The sequence below is a fragment of the Mobula birostris genome, chromosome 13 (genome assembly GCF_030028105.1).
Source record: "Mobula birostris isolate sMobBir1 chromosome 13, sMobBir1.hap1, whole genome shotgun sequence".
NCBI lineage: Eukaryota > Metazoa > Chordata > Chondrichthyes > Myliobatiformes > Myliobatidae > Mobula > Mobula birostris.
Window position 1 is genome coordinate 1,599,421 of NC_092382.1, and position 15,164 is coordinate 1,614,584.

The 15,164-nt window shown below is 43.9% G+C and overlaps 1 protein-coding gene across 6 annotated transcripts in view; it reads right to left on the minus strand.

The window, feature by feature from the left end:
• LOC140208195 (NACHT, LRR and PYD domains-containing protein 12-like) overlaps window positions 1–15,164 on the minus strand; it is a 96,662-nt gene that overhangs the window by 17,054 nt on the left and 64,444 nt on the right. For 5 of the 6 annotated variants that reach the window (XM_072276703.1, XM_072276705.1, XM_072276702.1 and 2 more), the window contains one exon: window positions 9,901–10,008. The exons of the other annotated variant lie outside the window; for it this stretch is intronic. In XM_072276703.1, coding sequence (XP_072132804.1) covers window positions 9,901–10,008 — 108 coding nt within the window. The remainder of the gene's footprint in view (window positions 1–9,900; window positions 10,009–15,164) is intronic. 6 annotated transcript variants of the gene reach the window in all.

Here is a 15,164-nt window from a genome sequence, read left to right on the forward strand (position 1 = left end):
TTATTTATATACGGTATAAAAAGAAGTGGTCCCAACACCGACCCCTGTGGAACACCACTAGTTACTAGCAGCCAACCAGACAAGGATCCTTTTATTTCCAATCACTGCCTTCTTCGAATCAGCCAATGCTCTGACCATCTTAGTAACTTTCCTGTAAAACCATGGTCCCCAACTTGGTAAGCAGCCTCATGTGTGGCACCTTGTCAAAGGCCTTCTGAAAGTCCACATATGCAACATCCACTGCATTCCATTTATCTATCCTTCTTGTTATCTCCTCAAAGAATTCCAACAGGCTCGTCAAGCTAGATTTTCCCTCATGGAAACTATGCTGACTTTGTCCTATCTTGTCCTGTCACTAAGTACTGCATAACGTCATCCTTAACAATTGCCGCCAACATCTTCCCAACCACTGAGGTCAGGCTGACTGGTCTATAATTTCCTTTCTACTGCCTTCCTCTTTTCTTAAAGAATGGAGTGAGATATGCAATTTTCCAGTCTTCTGGTACCATGCCAAAGTCCAATGATTTTTGAAGGATCTTTTTTAATGCCACCATAATCTCTAACACTGCATCATTCAGAAACCTAGGGTGCAGTTCATCTGGTCCAGGTGATTTATGCACTTTTTGGTCTTTCAGCTTCTTCAGCACATTCTCCCTTGTAATACTAACTTCACTCACCTTTCTTCCTTCACACACTACGACAGCTGGCATACTGATGAAAACTGATGCAAAGTACTCATTTAGTTTATCTGCCATCTCCTTGTCCCCATTATTAATTATCCTGCCTCATTTTCTACTGGCCCTATATCCACTCTCATCTCTCAGTTTTTTTTTTACATACCTGAAAAAAAGCTTTTACTGTCCACTTTGATATTACGTTATCTTGCTTTCATATTTATCTTCTCCCTCCTAATGTTTCTTTTAGTTGCTCTCTGTATGTTACAAACTTCCCACTCTATCCTCTATCTTCTCAATATTTTTTGCTTTGTTGTATGCGCTCTTTTTTGCTTTTACAATAGTTTTGATTTCCCTTGTCAGCCATGGTTGTTCTACTTGCCATTTTAGTATTTCTTCATTTTTGGAATACACATGTCCTGCACCTTCCTTATCTTTTCCCAGAAACACACGCCACTGCTCTGCTGACATCCCTGCCAGTAGCTCCCTTTAATTTCTTTTGGCCAATGCCTCTCTCATACCAATGTAATTTCCCTTACTCCACTGAAATACTGCTACATCAGACTTTACTCTCCCCCAATCAAAGTTCAAGTTGAACAAATCAGATTGTGATCACTGGTTCCAAAGGGTTCTTTTCCCTTAAGCTCTATAATAGCCTCTTGTTCACCCAGTCCAGAATAGATTATCCCCAGTAGGGTCAAGGACAAAATGTTCTATAAGGCCATCTTTTTAGGCATTCAATAAACTCACTGTCTTGATATCCATTAAAACTGAATTTCACAATCGACTTCCAAGTTAAAATCTCCCATAACTATCAAAGCATTGCCTTTTGGACACAACTTTTTTTTTAATTTCCTGTTGCATTCTCTGGTCCACCTCCCAGCCACTGATCTGAGAATATAAAAGTGAAAAATAATATGCAATAGATATCTACACCCTCTGACTTCCAGAAGGCATTTGGTAAGGCGCCACACGTGAGGCTGCTTAACGATATAAAATCCCATGGCATTACAGGAAAGATGCCGGCATGGATAGTGGAATGGCTGCGAGGCAGGAGGCAGCGAGTGGGCCGCTGATGACTGGTGTTCCTCAGGGTCACTGTTGGGACCACTACCATTCACATTGTTTGTCAGTGATCCAGGTGATGACATTGATGGCGGAGTAGGTAGTGCTGAAGAAACAATGCGATTGCAGCAAGACTTAGACAAATTGGAAGAATGGGCAAAAAGAAGTGGCAGATAGAATACTGTTTTGGGAATTGTATGATAATACATTTCAGTAAAAGGAACAATAGTGTGGACTGTTATCTAAACGGGCAGAAAGTTCCAACATCAGAAGTGCAGAGGGACTTAGGAGTCCTCTCTCATGTGTCCTGGAAGGTTAATTTACAAGGTTGAATCTGTGGTGAAGAAGGAAAATTCCATGTTATAATTTTGTCAAGGAGAATAGAATATAAATGCAAGGAGATAATGCTGAGCCTTTATCAGACACTGGTCAGGCCACACTTGCAGTATTGTCAATAGTTTTAGGGCCTCATATCTCAGAAGGGATACCCGGCTGATGGCGCAGTGGCACCAGCGCCGGACTTCGGAGCGAAGATTCCCAAGTTCGATCCAGTCGGACCGCTCCCGGACGCGCTTTCTATCCGTGTCGGGTTGCGTGCCGAACTCTCAACTCGGCCTTGTAAAAAAAAAATGTGCTGTGAGAAGGACGAGGGAGACCACTCACAGAATCCGCTTTCCCTCGAGGCAACCACTTGAAACAAAGTGGTCGCCGAAGCTCTGGTAGAGTATGACACACACACAGAAAAAAAATTCAGAAAGGATATATTGTCATTGGAGAGAATCCAGGGGAGGTTCATGACGATGATTCCGGGAATGAAGGGCTTAATGTATGAGGAACGTCTGGCAGCTTTGGGCCTGTACTCACTAGATTTTAGAATGCAAGGGGATCTCAATGAAACATATCGAGAGTCGAAAGGACTACATTGGCTGGATGTGGAGAGGATGTTCCCTATGGTGGGGTATCCAGAACTAGAGAGCACAGCCTCAAAATTGAAGGCGACACTTCAGAACAAAAGAAAGGAGGAACTTGTTCAGCCGGAGAGTATTGAATCTGTGGAATGCTCTGCCACAGACTGCAGTGGAGGCCAAGTCTGCCGATGTACTTCAGGAGGAATGTGGTTGCTCCCTGATCAGTCAGGGCATCAAAGGATATGTCGAGAAGGCAGGTGTATGGGGTCGAGTGCGACCCTGGATCAGATACGAAGGATTGGCGGAGCAGACCCGATGGGCTGAATGGCCTAATTATGCTCCTATGGCTTATGGACGACTCAGGGGCTTGAAACTAGAGTTTCAGTGGATGGGAACCAGTGTACTAGGGCAGATAGTGGAGTGGTTGTGTGGACAATCTCCCCAGGCTTGCATATAAAGCAAGGAATGGTAATGTTATGCACAGTGGGAATACTGTTCGGAGTTGCTTCTATATTACTGCAAAGAGTATTGTTCGTAAGGCAGATAAGCTCAGAGAATGGATCACCATGTGGGATTGCTGGTCATTAACTCCATTTGGTTGCTGAAGAGACAGGACCAGCAGCCTAATATCCTCATTTCTGTTGTTTTAGACATAACAGAGCGAGAGGGAATACGGGGTAACGTGTGGCATTTACTAAACAAGGAATGTGTAATATAAACGCTCAGACAGGGCAGACTGGACAGCTCATCTACTGAAGCATGGACTAGATTGGTCAAATTGCTGTAGTGCTTTGTGATTACCTCAATTTTTGACCTTTTCCATGAAGATCACTCCACTAATTCCATGATTATGGATTTCAATGCGACTTTCTGTCCAGTAATACTACCTGACCTGTATATTATCATCACTCCTCCGCGGGTGACCTCCGGTTCCCTGAGTCAATTTCTCAGGAAATCCCTCTTCCCAGTCACTCATGCACACCAGAGTCCTCTATGGATTCATCCCTTGTCCAGTCATTCCTTAGATTCATAAAACACTACAACACAGAAACGGGCCCTTCACCCGAAATATTAATCTGCTTAGTCCAATTGACCTGCACCCAGAACACATCCTTCCCATTCATGTATTCTTCTAGAATTCTCTTGAATGTTGAAATCGCACCAATCCACAGGCAGCTTGTTCCACAGACTTGCCACAGTCTGAGTGAAGATGATCCCGTTCTTGTTCCCCTTAAACACTTCACCATTCATCCTTATCTCATGAACTCAACTTCCAGTCTAGACTGCTCAATATTTTATATAACTCTATCAAATCTCCTCTCTTTCTCCTTCGCTCCAGGAATAAAGTCTGAACCTATTCAACCTTTCACTGTAAATCAGGTCCTTACATTCCAGCAACATACATGCATTTTTTCTGCACCTTTTCAATCTTGTTCATATATTTCCTGTAGGTAGGCAACGAGAACTGACAATACTCCAAATTAGTTCTCAATAGAACTTTAACTTAACATCAGAATTCCTGTAACACAATACCATATTTTCTGAAGGCCAATGTGCCAAAAGCTTTCTTTCCCACCCTATCTACCTGTGATGCTACTTACAAGGAATTCTCTATCTGTACTCCTGGATCTCTGTTTGATCTCACTGCTCAGTGTTTACAGTGTAAATGCTACCCAGGCTTGTCCTCGCAAAATGCAACACCTCACACTTCTTTGCATTACGATCCATCTATGATTTTCAGCCAAGTCTTCAGCTGGTCCAGATCCCACTGCATGCCTTGACAGCCTTTTCGCCCGACAATACACCACCAGTCTCGGTGTAATCCTCATATTTTTAAATCCAATTTATCACATTATTATCCAGATCCTTCATACAGTTGGAAACAACAACAGATCCTGGACCAATCCCTGCAGCGCCCAACTGGTTACCGGCCTCCAGTCAGAGAACCACCTACCTGCAACTACACTCTGGCATCTGCAACAAATCCAGTTAGTGGTTTACTGTCTAATCTAATTTATTATCTCACCCTGAATGCCAAGTGACTGAATATTCTTGACTAACTTCCCATGAAGATTCTTATAATGGTCCTTGCCAAGATGCATATAGACAACATTTACTATCTGTCCATCACCAACCTTCCTCAAAAAAACCTTTACAAGTTTGGAAGGACATGACATATCACCACACAACCGTGTTGAATATCCCTAATCATCTCCGTCCATCAAAATTCTATTACTTCGAGCACCTTTAAACACATCACCCATTACTGACGGCACTTCCACCATCCCATACTTCCTCAGATTATTTTAGTGCCTTTCTCAACCAATGGAACAACATCATGAGCCACATTGTAGTGCAGTGGTGAGTGTGTCAGTATTTCTGCTCAGTGCATCATAGATTGGAGTTCAGTTCGTGTGAGCACGTTCATACTATCCTACTCCTGTGCACAACGGTTTTCTCCGGGTGATCCGGTTTTTTCACACAAGCAAAAGACGCACAAAATATTGGTCTTCTGATGAGGAAGTTGAGGATCCAGTTGCAGAGAGAGATACAAAGGCCCAGGTTCTTGATGCTTTGATCGGAACTTTAGGAATGATGGTGTTAAACGCTGAGCTGCAGTCAATTAACAGCACCCTGACATCGGTGTTTGTATTGCTGAGGTGATGCAAGGCCGCGTGGCAACACAATGAGAACGTATCCGCCACAGACCTATTGTGGCGATCGGCAAACTGCAGTAGATCCAGTTCCTTGCTGAAGCTGGAGTTGATTGTAGCCATAACCAAAGTCTAAAATAACTTCATCATCATAAACAGGAGTGCTAATGGACGCTAGTCGTTAAGACAGCTCACCCTGCATTTCTTGTGCAGGGGGGTTCCGGTTGAACTGTTGACCCTTGAAGCAGGTGGGAAATTCCGAATGCAGTATTGGGAGATTTAAAATCTATTTGAACACCCCTGTCAGCTGGTTGACACAGGTTTTTTTGAGCCTTGCCAAGCACTGGTGTCTACATAGTTAAGTTTCAATTGTTGTGTTCGTAATGACCCACACATTTTATCCCCTCTGGCGTTGCGGATTCCAACAGCTCTCTGCCTGAAGATTTCTTCAAGTCCTCGCGAAACATCTTCCCCATTGCACTAAACGAGAGGTTCACGACCTATATTATACAATGGACCCCTAACAATAACTGACGGTTTCTATACACTCCACGTTGGGAACCCTTGCTCTATACCCATGTACTCTGCTCGGCGCTATTCCTACTCCCAAATTGGTCATCAGCAAATATCCTGCGATGATCAGCGGTAGCGGCCTGTACTGCAGGAGATTTCAGCTCCAGTCCTGCCTGAGAAATAGGCTGCTGTATCAGCATCTCGCAGGTTGACAAGCCGAGAGCGGTCTGCCTCCATCACACGGTCCCTTTCACACACCTACTATTAGTCTCTCCGAGTCTAATTTGATAATCTCATCTCCCAGAACCCTATCCTACACGAGTTGCCCAATGCCTCACTGGCAGGCCCCACACAGTCCCATGGTCTCACAATGTCTGATTCCAGACAAACTGCCTTCACTGTGTCACGTATTGTTCCATCCTTCGGGACCCACACCTTCCCCAGCCGTGTGCTGCCATAATCCCAGGACTTCACCTTCTTCAGTTCAAACAAATCACACATCGATAATTCCGGCATGGTGGGGAGAGTTTGTGCAATTCAGCTTAACTCCAACTGATCTGGACAGGGTGCAGGAGGGATTCACCAGGAAAGAGACTGTAAAATGGCACATGGGTTTTAATGCAGAGAAATGTGTACTTTCGAAGGACAAGTGAGGGTAATAATTACGCAGTGAACTATAAGGCACTGTGAGTGTTGTAGGACGGGGGATCTGGGATAATTCCTTGAAAGTGGTATCACAGGTAGCTAGTGTGAAACCAGAAATCTTGGCACATTGGGCTTCACAGATCAAAGTATTGATTAGAGGAGTTGGCATTTATGTTGAAGTGCATAATAAGTTGGCGAAGCCTTACTTGGAGCAGTGTCTGCTGCTCTGGTCACATAACGACAGGAAAGATATCAGTATGATCGAAAGATCAGAGAAAAGTTACAACGATCTCGTCTGAATGTGAAGTCCTGAGTAAGAGGTTAAGTCTGAAATGTTGAACTGGTTAGCAATTTAGTTTAGACAAGTATGATAACAGCGGTTAGCAGAATGTTTTACAGCGACAACGAGCAGCATTCAAAGCCCGCTGTTGTCTGAGGAGTTTATACATTTCTCTCTGTGACCACACGGGTTTCCGATTGGCTCCCACATTACAACGATGTTTGGGTTAGTAGCTAATTAGTCACTGACGTATATTTCATGGCAACGAGTTAGTGGGAGGTAGAGAGGGAGAAGTAAATTCTGTGCCATATCCACTGGCTCCTGCTCATACACTTCAAGAGCTACATTTCCTAAAAAGGTCCCACAGAGTTCTGAATCATCTCTGCCCTTTGACAAAGTTCACACAGTATGTTGTGCTTACACCAATTTCAGAATTAGTGCGAGTACTTAAGTAATACTTGAGTGACTACTAGATGTTTAATTTGAAACTATTTGCAATCTACTAGCCTATTCTATGATCAGGCCTTCCAGAGGGCTTCGATTCCATGGCTTCCCCTTGCGATAAGTTTTCAGGCTGAGGTTTACTGGATTCTCCTCCCATTTCAGTGGTTTTGCCGCCTTCAAAATGAAAATCCAGGTTAAAGACTAATGCAACACACCACGGAAGCTTGTAGAAATATTTAGGCCATACGATCATAAGACATAGGAGCAGAATTAGGCCATTCAGCCCATTGTTTCTGTTCCGCCATTCCACCAGAGCTGATCCCGGATCCCACTCAATGCCACACACCTTCTCGCCATATACTTTGATGCACTGAATGATGAGGAAACGATTAACTTTTGCCTTAGATATACCCACGGACTTAGTCTGCACCACAGTCTGTGAAAGAGCAATCCACAGATTTACTACTCTCTGATTAAAAAAAAAACAAAAATCATCCTAACCGCTGTTCTAAACAGTCACCCCTCAAGTACGAGTCCTCTAGTTCTAGATGTCCCCAGCAGAGGAAACATCCTCTCCTCATCTACCTCATCTAGGCCTTTAAACATTCGGTCAGTTACAATGAGATCCCCCCACGTTTTTGTACATTTCAGGGACTACATGCCCAAAGCTGCCAAACACTCCTGATATGTGAAACTCTAATCTGCGGAATCATCCTCGTGAATGTCCTCTGGACTCTCCCCAGTGGGAACTCATTGCGTCTCCAGCAGGACGGTTGGAGACTCAATGAGATCGTATCCGCCGCAGACATATTGTGGCGATCGGCAAATTGCAGTAGATCCAGTTGCTTGCTGAAGCTGGAGTTGATTTAACTCATAACAAAACTCTAAACTAACTTCATCACCATAGATATGAGTGCTAATGGACGAGAGTCGTTAAGACAGCTCACCCTGCATTCTTTGGGTTCTGGTTGAATTGTTGACCCTTGAAGCAGGTGGGAAATTCCGAATGCAGAAATGAGATTGAAAATGTATTTGAACACCCCGGTCAGGTGGTTGACACGGGTCTCTTCAGCCTTACCAAGTATTCCAGCAGTGCCTGTCGCCAATGTAGTTAATTCCCAAATGTAGTGTTTGTAATGAACCACACATTTCATCCCCTCTGTCGTTCCAGATTCCAACAACCCTCTGCCTGAAAATGTCTTCTTCTAGACATTCTCAAAACATCTTCCTTACTGCACTAAATGAGGGGTCACTCCCTTTATTATGCAACGGACCCCCAACATTTACCAAGAGGTCTATGGACTCCAAGTTGGGAAGCCTTGCTCGAAACCCATGTACTTTGCTTGGTCCTATTATTGATCCCAAACTGGTCATCAGCAGGTAGCCTGCGAAGACCTCCGGTAGCAGCCTGTACTGCGGAAGATTTCAGCTACAGTCCTGCCTGACAAACAGGCTGCTGTATCAACATCTCCCCACGAGAGCGGTCTGCCCCCATCTCACAGTCCCTTTCATCCGCCTTCCACTAGCCTTTCCGAGTCTAAGTTGATACTGTCATCTCCCAGGATCCCTATCCTATCCTGTACGAGTTGCGCAAAGTCTCCTTGGCCGGCCCCACACACTCCCAGGGTCTCACAATATCTCATTCCAGGTACCCTGCTTTCACCATGTCACGTCCTATTGCATCATTCAGGACCCACACCCTCCCCAGCCATGTGCTGTCACAATCCCGGGACCTCACCTTCTTCAGGTCGGACAATTCACATATTGATAATTCCGGCACAGTCGGCAGAAATTTTGCAATTAAACGTGCCTCCAGCTGGGGAGGAAGCAGCCAATCTGGACAGCGTGCAGGAGGGATTTACCCGAAAACAGACTGTAAAATGGCACATGGGTTTTAATGCAGACAAATGTGCACTTTGGAAGGACAACTGTGGGTAATAAATACAGTGAACTATAGGGCACTGTGAGTTTGGTAGGACAGGGTGATCTGGTATAATTCCTTGAAAGTGGTATCGCAGTGTGAAACCAGAGATTTTGGCACATTGGGCTTCATAAATCAAAGTATTGAGTAGAGGTGTTGGCAGGTTATGGTGAATTGTATAAAGAAATTGGTGAGGCCCAATTTAGAGCAGTGTGTGCTGTTCTAGTCACCTAGCGACAGGAAAGCTATCAATATGATTGAAAGAGTGCAGAGAAAAGTTACAACGATGTTCCCTGGATTTGAAGACTTGAGTTAGAGGTTAACGTTTAACTGGTTAGGAATTTAGTTTAGGGCGATATGGTAACATAGTGGTTAGCAGAACGCTTTACGACGCCAACGACCTGCGTTCAAAACCCGCTGTTGTCTAAGGAGTTTATAAGTTTCTCTCTGTGACCACACGTTGCCGATTTGCTCCCACATTACGAAAATGTTTCTACTAGTAGTTTAATTAGTTACTGGCGTATATTTGGTGGCATGGACTTGTTGGGTCGTGCCGTAAAGGAAGGCAGAGAGGGAGAAATAAATTCTATACTATGTCCACTGGCTCCCGCTCATCTATTTCCAGAGCTACATTTTCTAAAGAGGTCCCACAGAGTACTAAAACATGCCGACCCTTTGACAAATATGTTCAAACATTATGCTGTGTTTTCATCATTTTCAGAATTACTGTGAGCTCTTAAGTGATACTTGAGTGACTACTAGATGTTTAATTTGAAATTATTTTCAATCTACTAACCTGTTCCATGTTCAATTCTTGTATTCGTGCCATCTTCAGCTCTCCATAGCCACTGGAATATATGCAGAAGTATGGACCATACTACTCCCATTGCAGTTCTTTCGCTGCCTTCAAAGTGAAAATCCGGGTTAAAGAGCAATGCAACACAGCACAGAAGCTAGTAGAAATACTTAGACCATATCATCACAAGACATAGGAGCAGAATTAGGCCATTCAGCCCATCGTGTCTGCTCCGCCATTCCACCATAGCTGATCCCAGATCCCACTCAACGCCACACACCTGCCCTCGCCATATCATTTGATGCCCTGACTGATCAGGAAACGATCAACTTCTGCCTTAGATACTGACTTGATCTCGACCACAGTCTGTGAAAGAGCAATCCACGGACTTACGACACTCTGTCAGGAAAAAGAAGAAAATCATCCTAACCCCTGTTCTCAACGGTTGCCCCTCAATTTTGAATCTGTGCCCTTTAGTTCTGGATGGCCCCGACATAGGAAACATCCTGTCCACATCTACTCTATCTAGTCCTTTCAACATTCGGTAAGTTTCAATGGGATCCCCCCACATTCTTCTACTTTCCAGAGATTACAGGCTCATTTTTTCTACATTCAGGGTGTACAGACTCACAGCTGCCAAACGTTCCTCATATGTTAATCACTTAATTCCCGGAATTATCTTCGTGAATCTCCTCTGGATTCTCTCCAATGGCAAAAAAAAAAAGTGGTCCCAACACCGACCCCTGTGGAACACCACTAGTTACTAGCTACCAACCAGACAGGGATCCTTTTATTTCCACTCACTGCCTTCTTCGAATCAGCCAATGCTCTGACCATCTTAGTAACTTTCCTAAAAAAACACGGGCCCCTAACTTGGTAAGCAGCCTTATGTGTGGCACCTTGTCAAAGGCCTTCTGAAAGTCCAAATAGGCAACATCCACTGCATTCCATTTATCTATCCTTCTTGTTATCTCCTCAAAGAATTCCAACAGGCTCGTCAAGCTAGATTTTCCCTCATGGAATCTATGCTGACTTTGTCCTATCTTGACCTGTCACTAAGTACTGCATAACGTCCTCCTGAACATTGACGCCAACATCTTCCCAACCACCGAGGTCAGGCTGACTGGTCTATAATTTCCTTCCTACTGCCTTCCTCCTTTCTTAAAGAATTGAGTGAGATTTGCAATTTTCCAGTCTTCTGGTACCATGCCAAAGTCCAATGATTTTTGAAGGATCTTTTTTAATGCCACCACAATCTCCAACACTACATCATTCAGAAACCTAGGGTGCAGTTCATCTCGTCCAGGTGACTTATGCACTTTTTGGTCCTTCAGCTTTGTCACACATTCTCCCTTCTAATACTAACCTCACTCACCTTTCTTTCTTCACACACTATGACAACTGGCATACTGGCAGTGCCTTCCACAGTGAAAACTGATGCAAAATACTCATTTAGTTTATCTGCCATCTCCTTGTCTCCGTTATTAATTATCCTGCCTCATTATCTACTGGCCCTATATCCACTCTCATCTCTCAGCTTTTTTTTTACATACCGGGAAAAACTTTAACTATCCACTTTGATATTATTTGTTAGCTTGCTTTCATGTTTATCTTTTCCCTCCTAATGTTTCTTTTAGTTGCTCTCTGTATGTTACAAATTCCCACTTTATCCTCTAACTTCTCAATATTTTTTGCTTTGTTGTATGCGCTCTCTGTTGCTTTTACAATAGCTTTGACTTCCCTTGTCAGCCACGGTTGTACTACTCACCATTTTAGTATTTCTTCATTTTTGGAATACACATGTCCTGCGCCTTCCTTATCTTTTCCCAGAAACACACGCCATTGCTTTTCTTCTGACATCCCTGCCATCAGCTCCTTCCAATTCCTTTTGGCCAATGCCTCTCATACCAATGTAATTTCCCTTACTTCACTGAAATACTGCTACATCAGACTTTACTCTCTCCCTATCAAATTTCAAGTTGAACTCAATCATATTGTGATCATTGGTTCCAAAGAGTTCTTTTACCTTAAGCTCTCTAATTGCCTCTTGTTCATTACATAACACCCAGTCCAGAATAGATTATCCCCTAGCAGGGTCAAGGACAAAATGCTCTAAAAAGAAATCGCTTAGGCTTTCAATAAACCCACTGTCTTGATATCCATTACCAACCTGAATTTCCCAATCGATTTTCAAGTTAAAATCTCCCATAACTATCATAACATTGCCCTTTGGGCACACCTTCTTTATTTCCTGTTGCATTCTGTGGTCCACCTCCCAGCCACTGATCTGGGAATATAAATGTGAAAAATAATATGCAATAGATATCTACACCCTCTGACTTCCAGAAGGCAATTGATAAGGCGCCACACGTGAGGCTGCTTAACGATATAAAATCCCATGGCATTACAGGAAAGATGCCGGCATGGATAGTGGAATGGCTGCGAGGCAGGAGGCAGCGAGTGGGCCGCTGATGACTGGTGTTCCTCAGGGTCACTATTGGGACCACTACCATTCACATTGTTTGTCAGTGATCCAGGTGATGACATTGATGGCGGAGTAGGTAGTGCTGAAGAAACAATGCAATTGCAGCAGGACTTAGACAAATTGGAAGAATGGGCAAAAAGAAGTGGCAGATAGAATACTGTTTTGGGAATTGTATGATAATGCATTTCAGTAAAATGAACAATAGTGTGGACTGTTATCTAAACGGGCAGAAAGTTCCAACATCAGAAGTGCAGAGGGACTTAGGAGTCCTCTCTCATGTGTCCCGGAAGGTTAATTTACAAGGTTGAATCTGTGGTGAAGAAGGAAAATTCCATGTTATAATATGTTTCAAGGAGAATAGGATGTAAATGCAAAAAGATAATGCGGAGCCTTTATCAGACACTGGTCAGGCCACACTTGCAGTATTGTCAATAGTTTTAGGGCCCCACATCTCAGAAGGGATACCCGGCTGATGGCGCAGTGGCACCAGTGCCGGACTTCGGAGCGAAGGTTCCCGAGTTCGATCCAGTCGGACCGCTCCCGGACACACTTTCTATCCGTGTCAGGTTGCGTGCTGAACTCGCAACTCGGCCCCGTAAAAAAAAATTGCGCTGTGAGAAGGATGAGGGAGACCACTCACAGAATCTGCTTTCCTCCGAGACACCCACTGGAAACAAGGTTGTCGCCGAAGCTCTGGTGGAGTATGACACACACACAACAAAATATCTCAGAAAGGATATATTGTCATTGGAGAGAATCCAGGGGAGGTTCATGACGATGATTCCGGGAATGAAGGGCTTAACATATAAGGAACATCTGGCAGCTTTGAGCCTGTACTCACTGGAATTTAGAAGAATGCGAGGGGATCTCAATGAAACATATCGAGAGTCGAAAGGACTACATTGGCTGGATGTGGAGAGGATGTTCCCTATGGTGGGGTATCCAGAACTAGAGAGCACAGCCTCAAAATTGAAGGCGACACTTCAGAACAAAAGAAAGGAGGAACTTGTTCAGCCGGAGAGTATTGAATCTGTGGAATGCTCTGCCACAGACTGCAGTGGAGGCCAAGTCTGCCGATGTACTTCAGGAGGAATGTGGGCGCTTCCTGCTCAGTCAGGGCATCAGAGGATATGGCGAGAAGGCAGGTGTACGGGGTCGAATGCAATCCTGGATCAGCTACGAAGGATTGGCGGAGCAGACCCAATGGGCTGAATGGCCTAATTATGCTCCTGTGGCTTATGACCTACTCAGGGGCTTGAAACTAGAGTTTCAGTGGATGGGAACCACTGTACTAGGGCAGATAGTGGAGTGGTTGTGCGGACAATCTACCCAGGCCTACAGATAAAGTAAGTAATGGTAAGGTTGTGGGAATGCAGTTCGGAGTTGCTTCTATATTACTGCAAGGAGTATTGTTCATAAGGCAGATAAGCTCAGAGAATGGATCACTATATGTGATTGCTAGTCATTAACTCGATTTGGTCTCTGAAGAGTCAGGACCGGCAGCCTAATATCCCCCATTTCTGTTGTTTTAGACATGACAGAGTGAGAGGGAATACAGGGTAAGGTGTGGCATTTACTAAACAAGGAATGTGTAATGTAAACGCTCAGACAGGGCAGACTGGACAGCTCATCTACGGAAGCACGGACTAGACTGGTCAAATCACTACATTAAAGCACACCAGAATCCTCTGTGGATTCATCCCTTGTCCAGTCATGCCTTAGATTTATAGAACACTACAACACAGAAAACAGGCCCTTCAACCGAAATATTGATCTGCTTAGTCCAATTGACCTGCACCCGGTACATGTCCTTCCCATTCATGTATCCTTCTAGAATTCTCTTGAATGTTGAAATCGCACCAATCCACAGGCAGCTTGTTCCACAGACTTGCCACACTCTGAGTGAAGATGATCCCATTCTTGTTCCCCTTAAACATTTCACCATTCATCCTTATCTCATGAACTCAACTTCCAGTCTAGACTGCTCAATATTTTATATAACTCTAACAAATCTCCTCTCTTTCTCCTTCGGTCTCAGGAATAAAGTCTGAACCTATTCAACCTTTCACTGTAAATCAGGTCCTTACATTCCAGCAACATCCATGCATTTTTTCTGCACTCTTTCAATCTTGTTCATATATTTCCTTTAGGTAGCCAACGAGAACTGACAATACTCCAAATTAGTTCTCAATAGAACTTTAACTTAACATCAGAATTCCTGTAACACAATACCATATTTTCTGAAGGCCAATATGCCAAAAGCTTTCTTTCCCACCCTATCTACCTGTGATGCTACTTACAAGGAATTCTCTATCTGTACTCCTGGATCTCTGTTTGATCGCACTGCTCAGTGTTTACAGTGTAAATGCTACCCAGGCTTGTCCTCGCAAAATGCAACACCTCACACTTCTTTGCATTACCATCCATCTATGATTTTCAGCCAAGTCTTCAGCTGGTCCAGATCCCACTGCATGCCTTGACAGCCTTTTCGCCTGACAATACACCACCAGTCTCGGTGTAATCCTCATATTTTTTAATCCAATTTATCACATTATTATCCAGATCCTTCATACAGTTGGAAACAACAACAGATCCTGGACCAATCCCTGCAGCGCCCAACTGGTTACCGGCCTCCAGTCAGAGAACCACCTACCTGCAACTACACTCTGGCATCTGCAACAAATCCAGTTAGTGGTTTACTGTCTAATCTAATTTATTATCTCACCCTGAATGCCAAGTGACTGAATATTCTTGACTAACTTCCCATGAAGATTCTTAT